The sequence below is a fragment of the Thermobia domestica genome, chromosome 7, assembly GCF_964235325.1.
Source record: "Thermobia domestica chromosome 7, izTheDome1.hap1.1, whole genome shotgun sequence".
Taxonomy (NCBI): Eukaryota; Metazoa; Arthropoda; class Insecta; order Zygentoma; family Lepismatidae; genus Thermobia; species Thermobia domestica.
In genome coordinates, this window is record NC_137460.1 from 271,193,771 (window position 1) to 271,216,056 (window position 22,286).

General features: G+C 32.8%; 1 protein-coding gene across 3 annotated transcripts in view; it reads right to left on the reverse strand.

The window, feature by feature from the left end:
• The window catches only part of LOC145690919 (uncharacterized), a 76,301-nt gene that overhangs the window by 40,268 nt on the left and 13,747 nt on the right, over nucleotides 1-22,286 (reverse strand). Inside the window, exon 2 of one of the 3 annotated variants that reach the window (XM_081766360.1) lies at nucleotides 14,280-14,500. In XM_081766360.1, the coding sequence (XP_081622486.1) occupies nucleotides 14,280-14,500 (221 nt within the window). Of the gene's footprint in view, nucleotides 1-8,598; nucleotides 14,501-22,286 lie in introns of those variants that run through there. The other 2 variants (XM_081766359.1, XM_081766358.1) reach the window with 2 other exon arrangements.

The window sequence follows — 22,286 nt, forward strand, 5'->3', positions numbered from 1 at the left end:
CACTTCCTCCACCAAGTATTCATCTTTATGTTTTGTCTTTAATAGTTCTGGTTCGTAAAATCTACCTTGCACATCCTCTTCTTCTAAATCTTTAATTCTATAGGTAGGCGGATTAGATGGAATAACTTCACTGATAACAAATACTTCTGTTGACCAATTAGGTGTATATCCTTTCTCAAATAACCCTTTCGACTTACTTATACGAACATGATCACCTAACTTGTATTTAGGTTTAACCCGCTTATATTCTTTCATATACACTTTCTCCAATATTGTTCGCTCATTCTTCTTATTAACTTCTATAGGTTTTAAACCAATTGTTCTGTGCACTTTATTATTATACTCACTAACCAATGTTGGTAATATCTCTATCCATTTATAATTCCCTTGTGTTGTAAACCTTTTCCACATGTTCTGCTTAAGTGTTCGATTAAATCTCTCAACAACAGAAGCTTTCTTACCACTATAGGTTGAGTAGTGATTAATCTTATTTTCATCCATCAACTTCTTAAACTCTTTATTGTAAAACTCTTTACCTTGATTTGTTTGTAAGTTACTAAGTTTTCTCGTTCTTAATATGGATTCGAATGCTTCTGTAACATTCTTACCACTCTTATCTTTAACAGGAACAGCAAACGCATATTTCGAGAACACATCTATAATCGTTAGCAAATATTTATAACCTTTATTGATTTTGGAAACACCTTTTAACACACCACTATCCATTTCTACAAGATCAGCTTGCCAAAGATCATCAATACTTTTTAAAACTACACTTAATCTGTCAAAGTTTTTCTAGATGGTTTGTGAATTTCTTCTATAATGTCTTCTCTAACACCTTTACCTTCTTCTAGTCAATCAGGCTTTTTAACGAATTGAGTTTTAGTAACACCACATACAGAACAAATACCTTTCTTTAGATATCGTCCATTCTTTGTTTGTTCAATTCTAATGGTATCTTTCTTCGTACCTGTCGATTTCTTACACTTAACACAATACATCCTGTTTATTATATAGAAAATCAATAAATATCGCTGTTTAATATTATGCTATCAACATTCTCACCATCATCATCACTATCTTCGTCTTCTCTTTCTACATGCATAAGAAGCAATAATAATTTGCCATGTTTCAGATCAGAATCTTTAGATGGCCTAACTGCTAATAGATCATTTGTATTAAAGTGCAATGGAAAAGTTTCAACTAGAGAATCATTTAAATATATATCTATATAATACGTATTGTAAGATGATTCTATATGCATTAACCTACCTTTATAAAGAAATTTGTATGCGATAGATAGATTATGTATTAAAAAGAACGGAGTTTCAACATTTTCTGATATCAATCGACTATGAAGCTCTATAACATAACTCCGTTTGATGAAGTTAAGCTCTTCTTTCAGCACGGCAATATCTTTTCTCATAACTGTATTATCTAACTCTGATGTCATTTTAACATTACCAAAGATATCCATATTTATTGTATAGCAAACGTCCTTAGGAAAGCTCTCTTTCTATGTACATTACAACAAACAATAATTGCCCTTCTTCCATAGCTGAATTTTTAGTTGGTTTAATTGTAATTATATCACTCTTGTTAAAGTTAAAAGGTAAATTTTCAATCAAAGTATCACCCAAATATATCTCGAGAAAGTATTTATCCAGACTTAATTCCATGTGCATTATTTTCCCATTATAGAGAAATTTGTAACCATTAGAGAGATTAAATATTCTGAAGATTGGCTCCTTAACGTTTTTAGCTCTTAATCGATATAGTAGAGGTACAGTTTCTTTCTGCATAATCAATTTAGTAGTATCCATCCTGATCTTTTGAAAATCTTCTTTCTTGACGTATGTGTCTTGTAACGTTTCTAATGCATCTTCAAATCGTTTTCTATCGTTCTCTAATTGAACTTCTATTGACCTAAGTTGACTTACGCTAACAACATCATTTAAGTTCTCCAACAATTTTAATTTTTCTTCACTAATATCAACATCACCTTTTCTATCTACAACATTACCAAATATATCCATACTCATTTATTATACAGAAAATGTCCATCCTAATTTTTCAAAACATTTCTTTAACATCTCTATTTGTTTAGATGAGTGTTTAAAATCAATATCAACATGAACATCATGCTTTTTTTAACAAATAGTACAATACACATTTCAAGTTAATAAACAATACTCTTTTCGGATACAGTTCTTTAAAGGTTTTGTATAAGTTTTCGAAGTCGTCTATAAGTGTTTCTTCCATATGTCGTAAGTTTAATGGTTTTTGATCGGTAAGGTGATGGTGTATTAAATAGACATCATCATAATATTTTGTGTATTTGTTTTTCTTTAGTACTTCTAGAACATCTTTTGTTGATATTAAATGTTTTGGTATATCTCCAAATTCATCATTTAACACCTTGAACACCTCTTCAGGAATAATTCTATCCTGTAAAGCTTGCAAACGAGATAACTGTAACTTAAATCTTTTTATAGTATCATACCATGGTTTTCTTACGCAAGCTCTCATTCCTTCACAAATACTGTAAACAAAACCATTCGCTACAGAACAACTATCACAAATATATGTACTGCTACCTTTTGTTAATGACTTACAACCACAATTACTGCATTTTAATGGTCTAGAGCTATAATTTGACAACAACTCCTTTAAGGTAATTATTGGACGTAACTTTTAAAACTCTTCTTCCGTGTACAAAAATTTAGGTATTAACATTCTCCAAAAATCAATAACATCATATACATTGTTTTTATCTTTTAAGTCTATCTCACTAACATACTCAAAATACTGATAAAAATTATAACTAACTAGTGGATCTAGTTCATCCTCATGCTTCTCAGAATAATCTAAAAATCTACTGTGTATAGCTTCCATATTTATCTTAAAACAAAACTTTTATGAATATAAACCATAAAAGTACTTAAACTTAATAATATTTAATCATTTTTAATCATATACATAACATCACTAAAAAAATACCCTTGATTTAGAAGATTTAAAACCTTAACACAAAGATGACCACATATAACTGAATTAAAGTCTTGTATTCGTTCGTCATTGTAAAAGAAGTTTTCGGTACCAAGATATTGTACCAGTTGTTTAGGAGGAACACCACCATAAGAATCGAACACGTACTTTATGTTATCTTTCCAATAGCATATCCAATGAGTAGCAATGTTTTCTGATTTATCGAGATTAACTATACCACACTCATGTATATAGGGTTTTTGTGGAAGTTCATCACTCATAAATACACCTCTAAATCGTTTTATCTTTAATTCTTTAACCAACCTCTCTATATCGAAGTTGGTCAATGGTTTTAGTTTTTTGACTTCTTTGGTTTACCTGCCCCCTGCTTTTCTTCCATAGCCATATTGTGTCTTTTTTGTTCTTCAAGTTCTTGTTTATTCTTCTTAGCATCCAGTACAGTTTTAGTAATCGCTGCTGCACCACCTGCTAATGAGCCAACTGCTCCTAAAGCTGCTAAAATGGCTGGAATTGTAAAGATAAAACCGCCCATATGCTCTTTCTTAATCTTTTTCATTTGTGCAGTAGTTAAAGTTAAATCCATTCCTTTACCTTCTTTAATTTTCTTAGATTTATCACTAAGTTGTTTCTTTGTTAATACATTATCGATATTTAAATCCTTTAGTTCGTTATAAGGAACACTAAACATACAACCTTTAATAGAACACATCTTCGTATTTATTTAAGAGAAAATCTTAGTTTGTAAAAATACAGTTGTTGTTGCTCCACCAAAATCAATTAAGGAATCATTGTCATCTGTTATCCTTATCTCAAAATTATCAAACTTGTCTTTGGATGTAGGAAAAAATAATGGATAAGTAGGCTCATAAATAATTCTAAGTTTAAACTCAGCATCTGTTTTAAATGATGCTATGATCCCTGTTTCTCTATGTGTGTATTCTGTATCTTTAACAAACATGCCATCTGCTATATTACAGTGAACATTTATAGTATCAAACGGATGAAACCTTGGTAACTTACTTCCAATATGTGTTTTATTCTTTTCTAAAACTTCAAAAACATTAAACCCGAGGACAGTACCTATACTCCCAATTGTAACATCATTACTATCAATTTCTATTTTAACTCTATTTCTTAAATGATCTTCTGATAATGTTATGTTGATGGATTGAGATTTTAAATATTCATTAAGACTGTTTAAGCTGTATTGCCCTTCTGGTATAAAAACTTGTCTATCACCATATGAGAAACTGTTTTTTTCTGTTGTTATGTTTGGGGTTAGATATGTACTGTAAAACCCAGCTAGTCCTATACTTAAATAGTTGCTACTGTTGTCTAATTCGTAATGGAGTTTCTTCTTTAAAACAGAAGTATCACTCGTTAATTTAAATACCTTAACCATTTATTATATAATAAATGAATGAGTTTGATTTACATAGAGATATTCCAAGAGAGAAAGTAATCAAGTTCATTGAAGATGTCATTCGAAAGTTAGAATACAGTTTAAAGAAGAAAAAGAGAAAACTACGAATTGTTAGATATGCATACTACACTTTGATCACGTTGTCGGTTATACTTTCTGCAATAACTGGGTTTATTAATATTTTCATACCTGTAACAATTTACTCGATATTAACAACCTCTCTTGCAACTGGAAGTGCTATTATAACTGGTTTGTCTTCCAAGTTGAACATAAGAAAAAGAAAAGATGAATATAAAACCATTGTCACTTGTATTAACTCATTTAAAGAACAGTTAGAGATGATAATAACACTAAATGGTGAAATGGATAGCGAATATATAAAAGATACGTTGCTTAAGATTAGAGAACAACTTAAAGATATAAGATCATAAAAGAGTCGATTTTCTCTATAATAAATGAGTAAGAAAACTATTAATTGGGATGTAAAAGAGATGATAAAAGAAACAACAGTTAAGAAAAGAAATGGGGAGCTTATACCTGATGATATTCGATGCCTTATCGTGGGTTCATCTGGGTCTGGTAAGACGTTTTTGTTATTTAACTTCTTATTACAGCCAGGTTGGTTAAACAATAATTACTTCTATATATATTCTAAAAGCATGAATCAGCCAAAGTATGAGCAGTTAAAAGATCGATTTGAAAAAGCAGAACTAAAGTTCAATAAGCATATAGCAACGTTCTTAAGCGGTAATGATTCTATTGTACCTATTGATGAATGTGAAAAATACTCTGTAGTTGTGTTTGACGATTACATTTTAGAGAATCAAGATACTGTTAGAAATTACTTTACAAGAGGTATGCATAGACATTTAGACTGTTTCTATCTTGCACAAACATATTCAAAAGTACCTAAACAGCTTATAAGAGATAACGTTAACTTCCTATGCATATTCAGACAAGATGATACTAATCTTAAACATGTGTATAATGAGTTTGTTGGAGGAGATATGTCTTATGATAAATTTAAAGAGATATGTTCAAAATGTTGGCAAGAAGATTATGGTTTTATAGTTATTGATATGACGAGGAAGGTAAACAATGGTAAGTATAGGAACAAGATAAAACACTTTATAAACGTTTGATGTTTTTTCACGTTTGTTCGTTTTAACGTTTGACGTTTATTGACGTTTATTGATGTTTTTTCATGTTTGACGTTTATTGACGTTTGTTCGTTTTCTATATAATAAATGGATGAGAAAGAAATTAATAAGAATATTAAGTTGAAGGAGTTCTTGATAAAGGGCTTCAAATCTTGGAAGAAAGAAAGAGCAGGTATATACGATAAATTTAAAACACAAGAACAACCTGTAATTGATGCTATTCAAAACTTGGGGATTGAGATCAAAGAAGTAGCAGAACAAAATAAAAATCTAATAACTGAACTTGTTCCAGTTGTACATAAGACGGCTTCAATAGATCCTAGTCTACTAGAAACACCTAAAAAGATAACTTATGATAGTTCTCCAAGTAGTAGTGATACGCCTATAACGGGAGAAGTAAAACAAATGAGAAAACAAATTAAAGACAAAGTGGAAGGAGTAGAACCTTTAACAACAGCACAATCATTTGGTAAGATTGCAACGAAATATTATAGTAAAAGAAATGATAGTGTATTTGGAATAAGAACTGTAGAAGAAGATGGAAAAATAATAAATAAGATAGGAAATTCTGAAGTTAAAGTGAATGGCGATGATTTGATAATTAATGGTAAAACATATAAAGGAACAGAAGGTCTATGGGAATTGTTAACGATGAATACTAATAAAACCATTGAAGATTATGACGATGATGATTTTGAACAGTACAAGGAAATAATAATAGAATCAGATGCTGCCTTCCAAAAATATAGTCGAGATAAAAAAGTAGCATCTAGTAGAGGTTCTAAGTACATTAATATTATCAAGCCTATTTGGGATAATTATATTAAACCATCTTTACCTCCAACTCCTAAAAGGACTGGTGAAGGAATTAAACAATATACAGAGATACCTAAAGAATGTATATGGATGGATGATGTGAGAAAGTTAATTGATCGGTTAATAGTTATAGATGGAGAAGAAAAGGCTGGTAATAATAACTTTTATAATGAGAAAGTAGGTATAGTGAGCATGATTAATAATAAGCTTTCACAGTTTATTCCTAGTGATCCAAAAGGTATAGGTTATTTGATTAAGATCTTAAATACATTACCACCACGATTCTGGAATGATGAGAAGCTTGGGAAAGGATTAGTAAATGATTTGATTAATAAACTCCCATTTGAATTACATATTCCAGGTTTTAGATATTGCGGTTCGGGAACTAAGCTTCAAGAAAGGTTAAAGAGAGGTGATGAAGGTATTAATCCATTAGATGAGGCTTGTAAAGAACACGATATATACTACAGAGACAATAAAGATACAGAGCCAAGACATATTGCAGATAAGGAACTAGAAACTAAAGCATGGAAAAGAGCATTTAGTAGTGATGCGCCAATTGGTGAACGATTAGCTGCTTTTGGGGTTGGTACTGCTATGAATGCTAAGGTTAAGTTGGGATGGGGATTATAAGTTTTTAATTGTTATTATGTATGATTCTTTTATGGGTACATCCCATAAAAGCGTTGTTTCAAGATTTTCTTTATAATAAATGGATAGTGTTGAGAGTTACGAATTAGAGAGCTTTAATGCTAACACAAGAACATTTAATAATTTGAATGAAGCTAACAAAGATATTGAGTTCGATTTCGATGTGGGGGATGGGTTCGTACATCCACACAAAGCAGATTGTCATATGACTTTTGAAGTTGTTGGTGCTTCAGTTGGAGGAACATTTGGTGCAAATGATACTAAAAAACTTGTAGATAACTTCTTCCCATTCTTCTTTCCTCAAATTGAGGTTAGAAAGCATGGAGTTGTTATAGGTAAGATTGAGCTACCAGGAATAACATCTACAGCTATTGGAACATTAAAGATTTCCAAGCCAGAAGTTGAATATTTAAAACAAGCAGGATTTCAAACAGATGATAAACTTGGTCTAAGAAAGGACTTTAGTGTTTTGTACCCATTAAGATTAATTCCAGGCTTTTTAAGTGATTATAAAGAGGTTATGTGGAAAGGTGGATTGAGAATAACATTTACAAAAGCTAACAACAATAACGATGTCTTGTACAAATGGACTGGATCAGGAGCAGGTGCAGCAGCTCCTCATGATGGAAAAATAACAATAAAAAGTATGGAGATAAGAATGCCTATTGTTGAATACGAATCTAATTATGAAAGCCAGTTAAAGTTGAATATTCTTAAAGAACCTAAAATCATGTTCTCATTCCATACTTATCAATGTGTTCAGCAGACTGTTGTAGGTTCTTTCTTGGAGTTTGATGTTACTACTCAATTTAATTCTAGACAGTTTGATATGCCTGATTTCGTGGTTGTAATGTTCCAAACTGATAGAAGTGGTAAACAAACAGCAGATGGAAGTAAGTTTGATCATTGTAAGGTAAAGAATATCTATCTTAAGAATGGGAGGAATGAGGTATTTCCAAAAGAATCAAGAAACTTAGATATTGCTAACAGGGATTATTTTAAGATGTATGAAGACTATACTGCATTTAAGAGAATAACATGTGGCAATACCGAAATGTACTATGATCCTAAAGAGTTTATAGATAACAGACCAATGTATGTGATTAATTGTAGTAAGAGGAAGAATGTATCGGTAAATGAGAGAACAAACATAAAGATTGTAGTAGACTTTGCAGAAGCTGTGGCTGCTGATACTATATGTTATGCGATTTTAGTTGGACAAAAGAACTTCACATATGATCCTAAGAATGAGAAAGTAGTAGAAGAGTTTTACATAGTTAAATGTATTTTTGTGTTATTTATGGAAGTTTTCCATTAAAAAATTAACAAAAATGAATAAATATTTTGGTGAAGATAAAAAATTGAAGAGTGATCGTTGATTTTCTATATAATAAATACAATGGCAAGTCATATTGATCTTTTAAATAAACCTGGAAGTCTTGAACAAAAACAAGTTATTGGATTAAGAGAATTAGAATTAAATACAGAATATAAGATTGTGAAAATGGAATAGATTAAAACTAAGTTTGGAAAGAGCATTTTAGTTGAGTGTGAAGAGTTTAAGGTATTTCTTCCGCCTAGATTTAAAAAACACTTAACAGATAAAATGATTGATGAGATCGTTAAAGATGGAATAAAAATCAAATACACTGGTTTAAAAGATAATTATCCAACTGTTGAGTTCTGTATGTAAATTTCAAATGTTGAGTTCTATATGTAAATTTCAAATGTAAAGTGGTTTTATGAATTTTTTTTATAAAACGAACATTTTCCTTATAATAAATAGTAAACTATGGCTCCTTATTTGAATAAAAAAAATGACGTTAAAGCATTGAGATTCCTTCGCATAGATGAGTTAGAAAAAGGTAAAGCGTATGAAATAACATTATGGAAATTGATTCAAACACAACGTTATGGTCAAAGAGTTTTAGTACATTTAGATGAGAAATATAAGACGTTATTACCACAAAGATATAATGATGAAACTGAGCAAGTGTTAAAAGACATGAGAAAATATAAGTTGTTTGTTAAGTATGAGGGTTTGAAAGATTTAGATAATGGTTATAAAATACATCAGTTTTACTTCAGAAATGAATCCAAAAAATAACAAAAATAAAACTTGTAATTTTAAGTATGTTTTAAGTGTATAAGTGTTTTTATTGTATCAAGATTATAAAAACTAAAACCTTTAGATATACAGAACATAATATCATTTAAATTTTAAAGATACATGTAGAAATAAAAGATTTATTTGAGTTTTTGTAATTATATCCTTAGAGTTATGCAATTTATAAGACATTCAATAGACAGGAAATTTATTTCTCTATTGAATGCCGTTTGAATTTTGAAAATCGGTTAATATTTGACGAAGTTATAACAAATTCGAAATAGTATCCTTAGAGGTATGCAACCCGCAATACAATCAAAAAATAACATTTTTTTTTCTTTATCGATTGTCGTTTGAATTTTGAAAATCGGTTAATAAACAACAAAGTTATAAAGATCTGGAGATATTTTCCCACATGAGCCGCCATTGGTTATCGTTTCCAAAAAATTATCATGTTTACCTTATTTGGTACTAGTTCATTCGTAATAATTTCAGAGCTTAATTCGTAATTTTAACAATTCTGGAAAAACATGATAAAAAGAATTAGTTTCCAACCCTGTTTGTCACGTGAAGGGGAAAATCATCACGTTACAACTAAGAAGTTTAAAACTTTTTCGATTGCGAAGAGAGAGAAAATTGTAACTGCATAACGTGACTATGTAACGTGACGTGACAGGATTTGTATTGTTATTACTACACTTCCATATACTGCTTGACTACTAAAAAGAAAGAAAAGAAAAACATGTATGCCTGAGGGAATGCAACTTGTGACTTAAAAAGAAACAAGTTCTCCTTTACATTGTTACTACAGCTATGTTCATATGGAAGTCACGTACACAACTTGCGGAATCATCCTCATATAGGTTTCTGAATTACAATGGAAGTGGATAACCTTGGCTTTAGTCCAACTTGTTTCTTAGTCTATAAAACAACTATGCATATCTAAGCTGCTTCATTCTGATGAGTTCTTCACAACAGAGAATGTGTAATTTCTTAGAGTCCTTAGCTAATACATCGAACAATGATGCTATAGAAGTGAAAATATCTTAATTAAAGTTAAGAAAGAGACGTTTAAATGATAGCATTAGACAATTACGAAAACGAATAAAACAACAAACTGAAAAGCTACAAATATGCGAAGAAGAATCTGATAATATAGATTTGCAAATCTTAAATCTAGAAAAAATAAAAAGAAATGAAAATGAGGAAATGAATCCTATGGACCTAAGATAAATTCATTTTTTTTATTTTTTGAAATCGGAGGGCACAAATATATGGATGGTGCTCACAGGATGTCGCGATGGTTGGGGCGACATTCACCAAAAAAAAATATATAAAATTTTGTTTGTTTTTTTATTAAAGGAACAGTGATCTAAACAAATTCTTTCTTTCAGATGTAAGTTTTTATGATTTTAAGTGTCATAAAAGCATATTCAATCTCACTTTAGCATTGTAGTTATGGGAATACTTTGCGCTATCCTTCTGTGTTAAAGTGCAATAGTCAGTGGCGGCTTCATAATTTTTTGGTAGTTAGGGGGTGGAGGGGGAAATGCGCTCGTAGTTAGGTTGACTATCTACTAAAACCAATTGTCGCCCGTTATATTACGATTGCTTCCAGCTACAGATCTACAAGGCGTTTTACCACATCTTTAGAAGCATTACTCATCTTGAATGGTCCGACAGGCTGAATACCCAAATAGACTTCCAGATTTGACGTGTAATAGTTACATGCTGACGTCAGAGCAAATACTTTGATCCCATATTTGGCTGGCTTTTGGGGCATATATTGCCGAAATGGGCATCTACCCCTATCTAGCCTGAAGCTGTTCATCAACGGTAAGGTAATCTGAAGGTTTGTACTTTTCTTGACAATTAGGCACAAACTTATCAAAAATATCCCTAAATGGTGCAAATTTGTCAACACGTCTTCGGTTCTGCCTGTCTCTTATGTCATCAAAGCGTAAACATCGCATTAGAAACCTGAAACGCTTTTCACTCATCGTTACATAACAGGCATCTACTCCAGTCCCTGTACTTATGTTCCACATACTCTTAGTATTTCTTCTACCTCCATGTAGTGCCCCACACAAGTACAAAATACCAATGAGTGCTCTTATCTCTAATTCATCAGTTGGATTTGCATCTCTGTCACGCAAATACTTTTGGCTTCTTTTATCTATATAAATGTTAGTGCTGTCGACTATTTTGTGTATTATTTCAGTGTCCAGAAAGCATTCAAGCGCTTTTAGGTGAGTATTTGCATATTTACCTTCATTTCGAGGACCAGGTCTATGCAGTGTAGGTATGATATTATAACGCTGTGTTCGCGTATTTCTTTGTTGCACTGGATCTATATACCATCTGGTAATTCTGTCCTTGCCAATGTAAAATTCATCGTGAAACCTGTCTTCCTGGATAACCTCGTTCCTTTCTTCATCTTCTATTTCTTCCAGAACGTCACTACCACTTTCTTTAGAGTCACTATGATGTCCTTCGACAACATCTTCCTCTATTTCGTTTTCGTCTTCTATACCCAAAACACTTTCGTCGTCACTCTCAGTTTCTCTTAGCCACTGTCGTATCTGTTTTCGTTCTTGTTCGGACATTTTAAACTAACATATATTACATATATTTCAGCGAATAATATGAAATAATACGTTCAAAACAAGAACAGTTAAAACTTTAGGCAGAAAAGAAACTGTCACGTCAGTACGCGCACGGATTACAATAGTAGTCCATGAGAAAATAACAATCCGCATAACAACAATGCTTTGACTTTGGGAGCTACCACTCGACTAATGTGTTCTACAAATAGGGGAGGAAGGTAGACGACCGCTCAAGGTCATAAGTGTTGCCAACCCTCAGATACTAGAAAACTGAAACCCACTGGACTACAATAGTAATCCGCGCGAGCACTCTAGTGTTAAAGGGAGGAGTATACGAAACAAATCCACACACAATGGAAGGACTCAAGACCAGGATCAAGGATGTCACCAATAGCATTACAGCACAAGAACTGACAAGGGTATATATGAATCTCCTCAATCGTGCTCACGGGTGTTGAAGTGGGCGGAGGACACTTTAAGCACCTGCTGTGAAGGTGAGTAGTCATATTCAATACATTACATTTCATTTGTGTTGTAGTTAATCATATTCAATACATTACATTTCATATGTTCACTTTACGGGCCGGTTTTACGTGCCGCACCCTGTATAAATATATGCGGTAAAAACGGGCCTGCGCAACCACGTATCTACTAGCAAGATGCAGCCAAATCGCAGATGATTCAGAAGGCCCTAGTGTTGAAATAGACATGGAACATGTTTGTTCCGCTATATCTACACTTTTAGCTGATGAAGGTGCACACTGATTATCGATGTCGCTTAAACTTATTTCCGTTATCTCCATTACATTAAAGTAGTCGCAAGAAGGGGTATATTTGAAGTCATTATTTTCAGATAAACATTTACTTTAGGAATCGTCATTCGAATCTTCCTCGGCGTCAATCATTTTTCACTATGCTACAATCCCTTTGACGGCAAGGCAAAAGCGCAGCTCGTAAAGTAGATGCGGCACCAATTTGCCGTAACATCTGCCAAAATTACGAACTTAAAACATGTCTTTCAAAGCACATTCCGTTACAAAGTAGAGGTATGTGATTTAAAATACTTAATATTTCCTTTAATATTATTGTAAACCTTTTTTGTAGGACATTAGTCGAGAACTTATCATTTTTTTCAGGACTTAACATCTTGTGAGTACGTCAAATCTTTCTATATCCTATGTATAGTTACAAGTCTTGCCTAACCTGATACCAAACTATATCCTATTCAACACCGTTTGCATGCTTAGTTATTGAAATGCTTTTAATATTGCCACTTGCCAAATGCGAAATGCCTGTAAATGTTTTCCTACACTCTCGGTACGTGCGGTTTTTGTCCTGTGTAAATTAACATGTGATTTATTATGTGTGAACCTTGAGTAAATGCAATCTTTGCTCTTGCATCTCTGTGGTCTTTTACTTTGTTACTGAAATGTCTTCTAAGTTTGAGCGTACACTTTACACTTTTCCACATTTTTTCGCGTATGACGTTTTCTTCCCGTGGGCCAAAACGTATTAACGTTGAATAAATTCAATTCCAGCGTCCTTGCACGTGTGATAATTTTCTCCTCTGTGGATTGACATATGTGTAGATAGATGTGAACGTTGAATAAATGCCTTGCCACACACTTGGCATTTGTGATGCTTTTCTCCTGAGTGGATTAACATGTGTGTAGCCAAATGTGAACGTTGATTAAATGCCTTACCACACTCTTGGCATGTGTGATGCTTCTCTCCTGTGTGGATTAACGTGTGTGTAGTCAAATTTGAACGTTGATTAAATGATTTACCACACTCTTGGCATGTGTGATGCTTCTCTCCTGTGTGGATTAACATGTGCCTAACTAAATGTGAGCGTACATTGAATGACTTACCACACTCTTGGCATTTGTAATGCTTTTCTCCTGTGTGGATTAACGTGTGTGTAACCAAACTTGAACGATGTTTAAATCTACTACCACACTCTTGGCATGTGTGATGCTTTTCTCCTGTGTGGATTAACATGTGTGTAGCCAAATGTGAACGTTGATTAAATGCCTTACCACACTCTCGGCATGTGTGATGCTTTACTCCTGTGTGGATTAATGTGTGTTTAGTCAAATTTGAACGTTGATTAAATGATTTACCACACTCTTGGCACGTGTGATGCTTTTCTCCAGTGTGGATTAACATGTGTCTAGTCAAATCTGGACGTCGATTAAATGATTTGCGGCAGACTTGGCAAATGTGACTTTTTTCTTTTGTGTGGATTAACATGTGTGTAGTCAAACGTGAACGTTGATTAAACGCTTGACCACAGTCTCGGCATGTGTGATGCTTTTCTCCTGTGTGGATTAACGTGGGTCTAGTCAAATGTGAACGTTGATTAAATGCCTTACCACACTCTCGGCAAGTGTGATGTGTTTCTCCTGTATGGATTAACATGTGTTTACCAACACTTAAACATACACGAAATTTCTTTCCACATACTCCGCAGATGTGGGATTTCTCACTTGTATGCAGTGACTTACCGTTTGACATATTTGAGCTTTGAGTAAAGCGTTCATCAGTGTCTTGGTATGTATGACGCTTTCCACTTTCCTGTGTCAGCATATGTCTTGACAAACGCGATCGATGAAAACCTTTGCCAAACTGCATCGAAGTATGAGATTCCTGAGCAGAATGAGAAATGGCATTCTTTAATATAATAAACGTACTCCCTTCTCTGTGGGAAGAATATACTTTATCGGACCTGTAACATATTCAACAAACAATGAAATTTGATTGGAGATAATGATTAAGTAGCAACAAAAAAAATGACATCATTGGCTATATTTCATGATAAAATTACCCTCAATTTGTTTTATTACATGAAATAATGTAGAAATATCAACTGGAGTACCATTGAGAAGTCTCCATATCTTTCTACTTTCAAAATAAGAGCCTATAGCTTTTTCAATATATCAAATTGAACAATCCTTTGTATCGTGGCGGTCATAGATCATTAACCATGTAATGGTGACTGCTTTAAACAAATGGAGATTTTGAGAAGTAAATGTCATATCTGTAGCTTCGTGTGCAGAAAAAAACAAATTTTTGATCCAAAGGTTTAAGAACAATTCAACTTATTAATAAAAACTCTACCGGAGATTATTCACTTATATTATCATAAAAGGAACACGCAAGTCGTTTTGAAAAAAAAAAAACAAAAAGTAACATACAACTTTCCAAGCTGAGGCAGAGAAACTTAACGTAACCAAACTAAAGATGAATCGTTTAAGCGTAGTAATCGTGGTTCAGTGATCTAGACGCTTGTCCGGTAAACTGGAGGTTCTTCCACCGAATACACGTCGAGCAACTTTTTTTCTCTACTTTAGGAATTTTGATTGCGATTGATCGGCAGACAGACTTTTATTACATTCAAATATTTGAATACCGTATATTCAATACTTGAACTATCAAATTTTCAGGAATAATACTAGTAATAATAATAATATCTCGTGAAATATTTAAACAATGAAAGTTTATTATCGCACAGGTCATACCATTACAAGCAGAAACGTGATATTAGAAAAAAAAATATTTCGGTTTTCTGTAATGCTGCCCATGAAAAGACGAATTTCTTATCTCCATTCTAAAACAAACCAAACAAAATCGGGATGAGGCTTAACATTTTAATTCGAAATGGGACATGGGACAAGGCTAATCCACAATATCTTCACGCTTTCAAGATGAGAATCGAGACGAGATGAACAGTATCGTAAACATTGCTCGTCTCATCTCCATTCTCGAAAGGGTAGGGTATATGCCACTCTTTAGGTAACAATTGCTCTCTAGATTGAATTTTATATATTATTTTCTTCCTTTGTATTATGGTCTGTATATATATATATATATATATATATATATATATATATATATATATATTTTAGCAAACCTTATATAGTTACATCTGCAAACTCGACATGTTAGTTTATTATAACCCTTAGTGTTCAATATATACATTCAGTTGTTTTCCTGAAATCGTGCAATACAATATTTTCTACAGGAAGGTACGCAACCCCTTCTCCGAAACCCCTAGGTTTAAGTAAGTTTTGATAAATTTCAGGGCAACTTTAAAACTTTTAATACTATTATCATTATTATTATTATTATTATTATTATTATTATTATTATTATTATTACTGAAGTGTTGTAAATTTAATGGTTGAACCTGTTTCACCCAACTTCTCTTTAGTGAGTATTGTGCTGAACAATCACCGTGTGGATTGGTTTTCTCCGTGTTCCGCTTCCTTCCACTTTCTTTTTGGAATATTTCTTTCATTCTCATCATCGACTTCTTCTGTAGCGTATCCGGCATAACCATTACTTAAAATATTTTCTTACGGCTCTTGTGAATTCAGAATCCCTACTTTCTACACGAAATTTGTCTCGAAACTTTCCGTTATAACATTTGGCTAGTTGTACGGACGTATGGAGAGGGTATGTCCTGATGGTCCGGACACTTCTCCCCAATCCCGACTATTTTGTAACTTTTGGCTAATGCTACCGGCGATTTTACAGGTTTTAATAATATTTGTCCTCGTATGGAATTTCCTATCTATATTATTATTATTATGACTGAATATTTGATACCTCAATATTACGTCCTACTGCAATGCAAATAAGCATACTGAAATTACGAAAATGAAAATAAACTCTTTTGACCCTCTATAAGGAGGTATTGCGTTATAAGAGATACTACAAGAGAGTTATAAGAGAGGAAAAATGTGTCAGCTACTTGACAATAAGAAATTCGAAACTTCGGATGCCTTAAAAGAAGCTAAGTAGGATTTGTCTTCATCACGATACTCTTTCTAAGTAACACCCTTTAATTGGGTAAAAGATGTTGAATTATGGATGCGTTATATTGAAATATCATCAAAATATACAATTGAAATGGTTACTATTTATAAATTTTCTTGAACAAATATATGGAACGTGTTGAAAATGGAGAAGGAAAACATTATTATTGTTTCTAATATGAGTAAAAGAACAGTTAGTAACAATTCAGGCAATTTTATGACTCATAGGTCTGAAGGATGACCCATTTATATTCATGAATTGTTTTTGAAACAACCGAAGTTTTCAGACAGTAGGAATCGAGATTGTGACGTAATGTAATTAGTTTTTCCTGTGAAAAACGTCATTTCAACTCTAACTTGTAAGAACAAGAGAAATTGACAATTTTTCATTTTACTATACATCAGAAATATTAACGTTCTAAATTATATTTTTTTCTGAATATCCTCGGAGAGAATCGAACCGCGGACCCCTAACACACACAGCAAATGCTCAAGCCACTACCCTAAGAACGCTCTTTTAATTAAGAGTTGCGAATTGCTCTTTTATGTAAGAGTTTCTATGTAGCGAATTGCAAACGTTCTATTAACCATGAATCACTGATTTTGGTCAAGATAACATAGTGTAGTCCAAAGAATTCAACATTAAATTTTAAAAGGACCCAAAGTATCTCCGTAACTTATCTCTATTATATTCGGTTATTCTTGTTTTACAGACGTTTCCAATAACCTTGAACGACAGGGACACGAACACAGGTACATCGAGGACATTTAATATTTAAAAGTCTTTCCAATCGGGAATCGAAAGTGAGACCCCGCATAATAAACAATCTGATGTGTAGGGAGCCTGGTTCGTTCCCAAGGCAAGTAAGGTTTACACTGACATCGTGCTCGTGGGTTTTCACGGGATACTCCGACTTTGTCATTCCAAGAATTCGTCCACCATAATTCACTTGCTTTAATCATAGTCTTCCTTAACCTAACAGGCATAATCGTTGGACATTAAAGGATTTAAATTTCGAACTGTTAACTCAAACCAATCCGAATCGAAAAAGTTGTATTTTCTATTGGTCATTAACGTTTTCTCACGAAAATTATGTAGAAAAAGTCACGGGAATCGTAATTCCATTCAAAAATGAAACTGCACACTAGTAATACCTTAACCTAAAATGTAACCATTACATATCCTTTGGAACTTTTCCAAAATCTGTACGGATATTCCGGAAAGTGCCACTGTTGGAGTTGTTCGTTGAATCGGTGGGTCAGTCCGTAATGGGTGAAAAGCTTATGACCCACTGCGACCAACCACCACCACGACACACTACGACCCACCACTCACAATGAACCACTGCGATCATGACACAGAGGAATAATTCTTCTGTAGGAAACTACAGATATGAAAGATTTAATTCTCATAAGCTGCATTTGTTTCAAAGCAGTCGCCATTACCTTTTCAAAGACTTAAGTCCGTCACGATATATGCGATATCAGAGTTAACCTGGTACATACCAAAATACTTATTTTGTGCTATATGGAATAAACATTTCATTATTATAAGTGAAAATAGAGACGGGTGTCACTACCTTTATTTATATATCATTACTTTTTGTGTCAGAGATTTTTTCAATTGCAGCTACAAGAAACTGACACTATCATTACAAAGAAACAAAGGAACGATATAATAACTTTTAAAATATTGCACAAGATACGTGATTTCCTTATATATACCAATCTCAAATTGCGATTTTATATAGTCTGATATCTTGAGACAGTAAAATTTTGCGTATATTGATATGTAGCTACGTATTTACATCTGATACATTCTTATTAAATAAATACTTTTGACAAGCATAATGTTTAAAATTTCTTGTAATTTTAATCTACTTATTTGAAATACATGATATAACGATTCCAGAATTCCACGATAAGGTAATATGGACAACCATTAAAACCTTCGTTACTCTTAGATTATTACAAGTGCTTTTATGTTTGTGCTCTAAATATAGATTTAAATTTATCATAACCCGGTGTAATGTCATTCGCAGAAATCGAAATATATACTGGGTTTGGAATGCTACTATTACACGGCTTTTGCAAACAATCCCCTCGAGTGTTATTAGCATCGTGAAACACTCTAGTCATTGTTGTTTTTTTACGTTAAAAGTAAATAGGGCGTGCGAAGATAAATGCTACACTCTGAATACCGAAATATTAAAGAAATATGTTATGCATCACATTATAAAATACAAGGAGCAGAACTATTTAAAATAAATAATTGAATATGTTGAGCGTCTACATTTAAGTGGCATTTTATTACGTTACGTTCACTCAAATGGGGATTAAATTCGTACGTCAACTCATATAATCTAAGTGGTCTCTCCTGTTAGAGAAAGGACAGTTGGCACAATAGCTTTTTCAGTTTTAAAAAAGTGTCGCGTGCAGCAGTGTTTTCGGAATTACAACGTTCATGAGTGAGAAGACGAACAACCTGCATATTATACCTCAGTACAAAAAATTTGACATCAACCTAATCTGGTATTAACTACAGAAATGGCTGAATCCATTGAAATTAAATTTTACATGTCTGCCATTAACCAGACATGTATGACGTATCTCATTTAGAAAACTTGTTGTTTTTTTACGTTACTGTCTCTAGAATGAACATCCTACGAGTAAGAGAAAAGCTATAAATGTTACACTAAAAGCAGAGTACCTGATGAGTGGATTATGCTTTGGAGGTGAAAATTGTCACGAAAAATCTTTACTCTATACCAGTGAGCAAGTTATCTACGACTTACGGGATAAAAACGGACAATTTTGCGCAGATTTCATAATACATAAATTTACCATATGATATAAAATTAATATGCAATGTACAGAACTTCGTCACGTGATCACAATGTTGCTAGCATAAAAAATGTAGAAAACTACGTTTTCAAGGGGATGTTGTGACATTAAGCTGTAAACTTCAAATCAACTTATAGACTTCTTTAGATGATTTAACAATAGCAACGTCAAAAACAGCAAAAGGCTTGTGGTATACGACTTACAAAAATTTACTGCGAAACAAAGTATTTTCATTATTTCTCTTTTAAACAACGCCTTTATCGTTTCCGAACGATCTTCTTTACTTATATGGAGAAATATATCTACCTACTTCTTTGGGAAAAATATCGAAGAACCACTACTTCTTCCTCGATAACTCACATTAATACTTCCTGTTCATTCAAGCGTTACAATACTCAGGGAAGAACACTTACGGATATTCTTCACTAAGTATATCTACATACCTTTAACGGCATCATACATATATACCTTCTTTAAAAACAGTTGGAGGAATAGAATTACGTAATACTATATGACTAATATTGTAACGAACACTGGACATATATAAACACAACGTAAAAACTACAAATAATAATAATAATAATAATAATAATTAACATTTGAAATAAATTTTCAAGAAAATCTTTTCCCGACTTTGCCATCGCATTTCGAAAAAAGTATACATTTTATTTATACTATTTCAATCAAAATATGTTTTCTTCGCATAAATGCGTCTTGAAACTAGCCCACATCTCATTAAAGTACGAGTTAAGATCAATTTCCTGTACAAATCCTGAAGCAGGGCAATAAGCACATGCATGGTTCTGGTTGTATTTACTGTACTATGTGTGAAATTTCAAAGTTGAAGTTAAGCATTGGTTTTCTGTACACTTTTTTGCAGAGGTAGCACCCTCATGATCAGGTGTTTGTTTCGCTGGTTACAATAAAGTACAACATACTGAACATACGTTCGCGAAATTGTGAATAAGGGCTGAAAGAGTAGCTTAATCGCAAAAAAGTGACCTTCATTTGAAGTTTTCATAGTAATTTTCAATGTGTAATTTTAGCAGCAATACCTTAAAAAATAAAATATATATTTCACTTTAAATTTTAGTATACATTCAAGAATATACGAAACTCGTTCACCCAGTGAATAACCAAACCCTAAGCCTCATAAATTTAACTTCTCGATTGGGTATCATCCTACACTAAACCATGCAAACTTGGATCATTATAGCCCATTCTTAGAGTATCGTATCCTATAATATTATCTTTTCGCTTTTGACACAACAAAATGTCACTAAATTTTTACAATTCACAAGCATAGTGACGCAAGCGGCGTGACCCGCCTATCGTAGACATATCGATGTCATTATTTGTGTAAAAATGTGATGTCTCCTTATTGTAAATGTAAACTAAATATATAGCACGTAAAATTTCTTTTCGTTCATCTCACGCTAAGTAAGTTATTCAAAATTTAACGTCTTTTTCCTGATTGTTAATAACAATCTGTAACCCTTTCAGCCCTGACCTACACAATTGTGCAGGTAGGTACAATCACCAACATATACAATACCGGCCGAACATTATGTTTACACTAAGGTAACTATAATGAACAAGTTCAAAAAGTTACAAAATTCGTAAAATATCTGCGTTTATGAACAACTGATACGGTGTTAGTGGAAACTGTGAAATAACCAACGTAAATGTCGGAACGGTAAAATCTTGTAGTGGTTAAAAAATACATCATTGGCTCGAAAACGAATAACAGCATTGCCTAGTACTAAAATAATATTTCAAATCAGGATAAAGGTTAAAATTCGTGCCACTGAAAAGAAAATATGAAGGTGGCACATTTTTATTAACTATTCACATATCTTCTGCCAAATATCTGTTACATAGCTACAACTTTTTTTATGCATGGCTAAAAGTATCAATCTGGTGGGTTTATTAAACACGTTATACAATGCCCAAATAACAAGTGAATATCGTTTCACAGTCGACTTCCAAAATATATTCGAATTCAATATTCAAACATGAGGTAGTACATCTGTAACAATTTGTCCCCATATATTAAGAAAATCGAAGAAGGAATCTGTTCCTTGAACGCTGGATCTATCTAAAATATCTATTACTAGCTATTCATTACTCTTTCACTTCTATAAAGATAAATGTTGAAAAAACTTGTTAATTTGAAGCACTTCTAATTTGAATAGAAAGTTAAGGAAGAAGACAGAACGTATCGTTGGGACGCTGACTCGATCGCAGAAGAGCTGCTCGACAGCTTATACAGTTTTTCAATATGAAAATCAGATAACATGATTACTAATCACTTACAAAACAACAGCTGCTACATACCCGTTACCATTTTCGTTTTATAGCGATAAATGCTGAAACCGGAGACGGATAATTTTAACCACGTCCAGTTTGAATTGAATTTACACGAAAAAAATGAATATACTATTTGAATGCAGAATCGATTACAAGAAACTGCAACGTGATAGATTTTTAGCACTCTTCTTCTAAGAAAACAAGTAATGAAATTGGATATAATAGTGAATTTCAACTACTTTCCTATTTGACATGTATACAGTTAAAAAAAATTAGCCGCGATATTACGCCAGATTCGACACCAGTTTTGGAATATCTGTTCTAAAATAGTGTTAAAATATGTCTGCGTCTACATAAAACGATTAGTTTTAACACTGATACTTTCTATATTTTATCATAATAATGATCCGTAGGTCATTTTTGAAGAGAAAAACTGATTTGACAATGCGTGTACGTGCAGAAAACTGATGCCACCGGCACTAACAGTAAGTAAAAGGTTTGGCCGCATAGCACACACTGGCAGTAAATTTTGGAATAAAG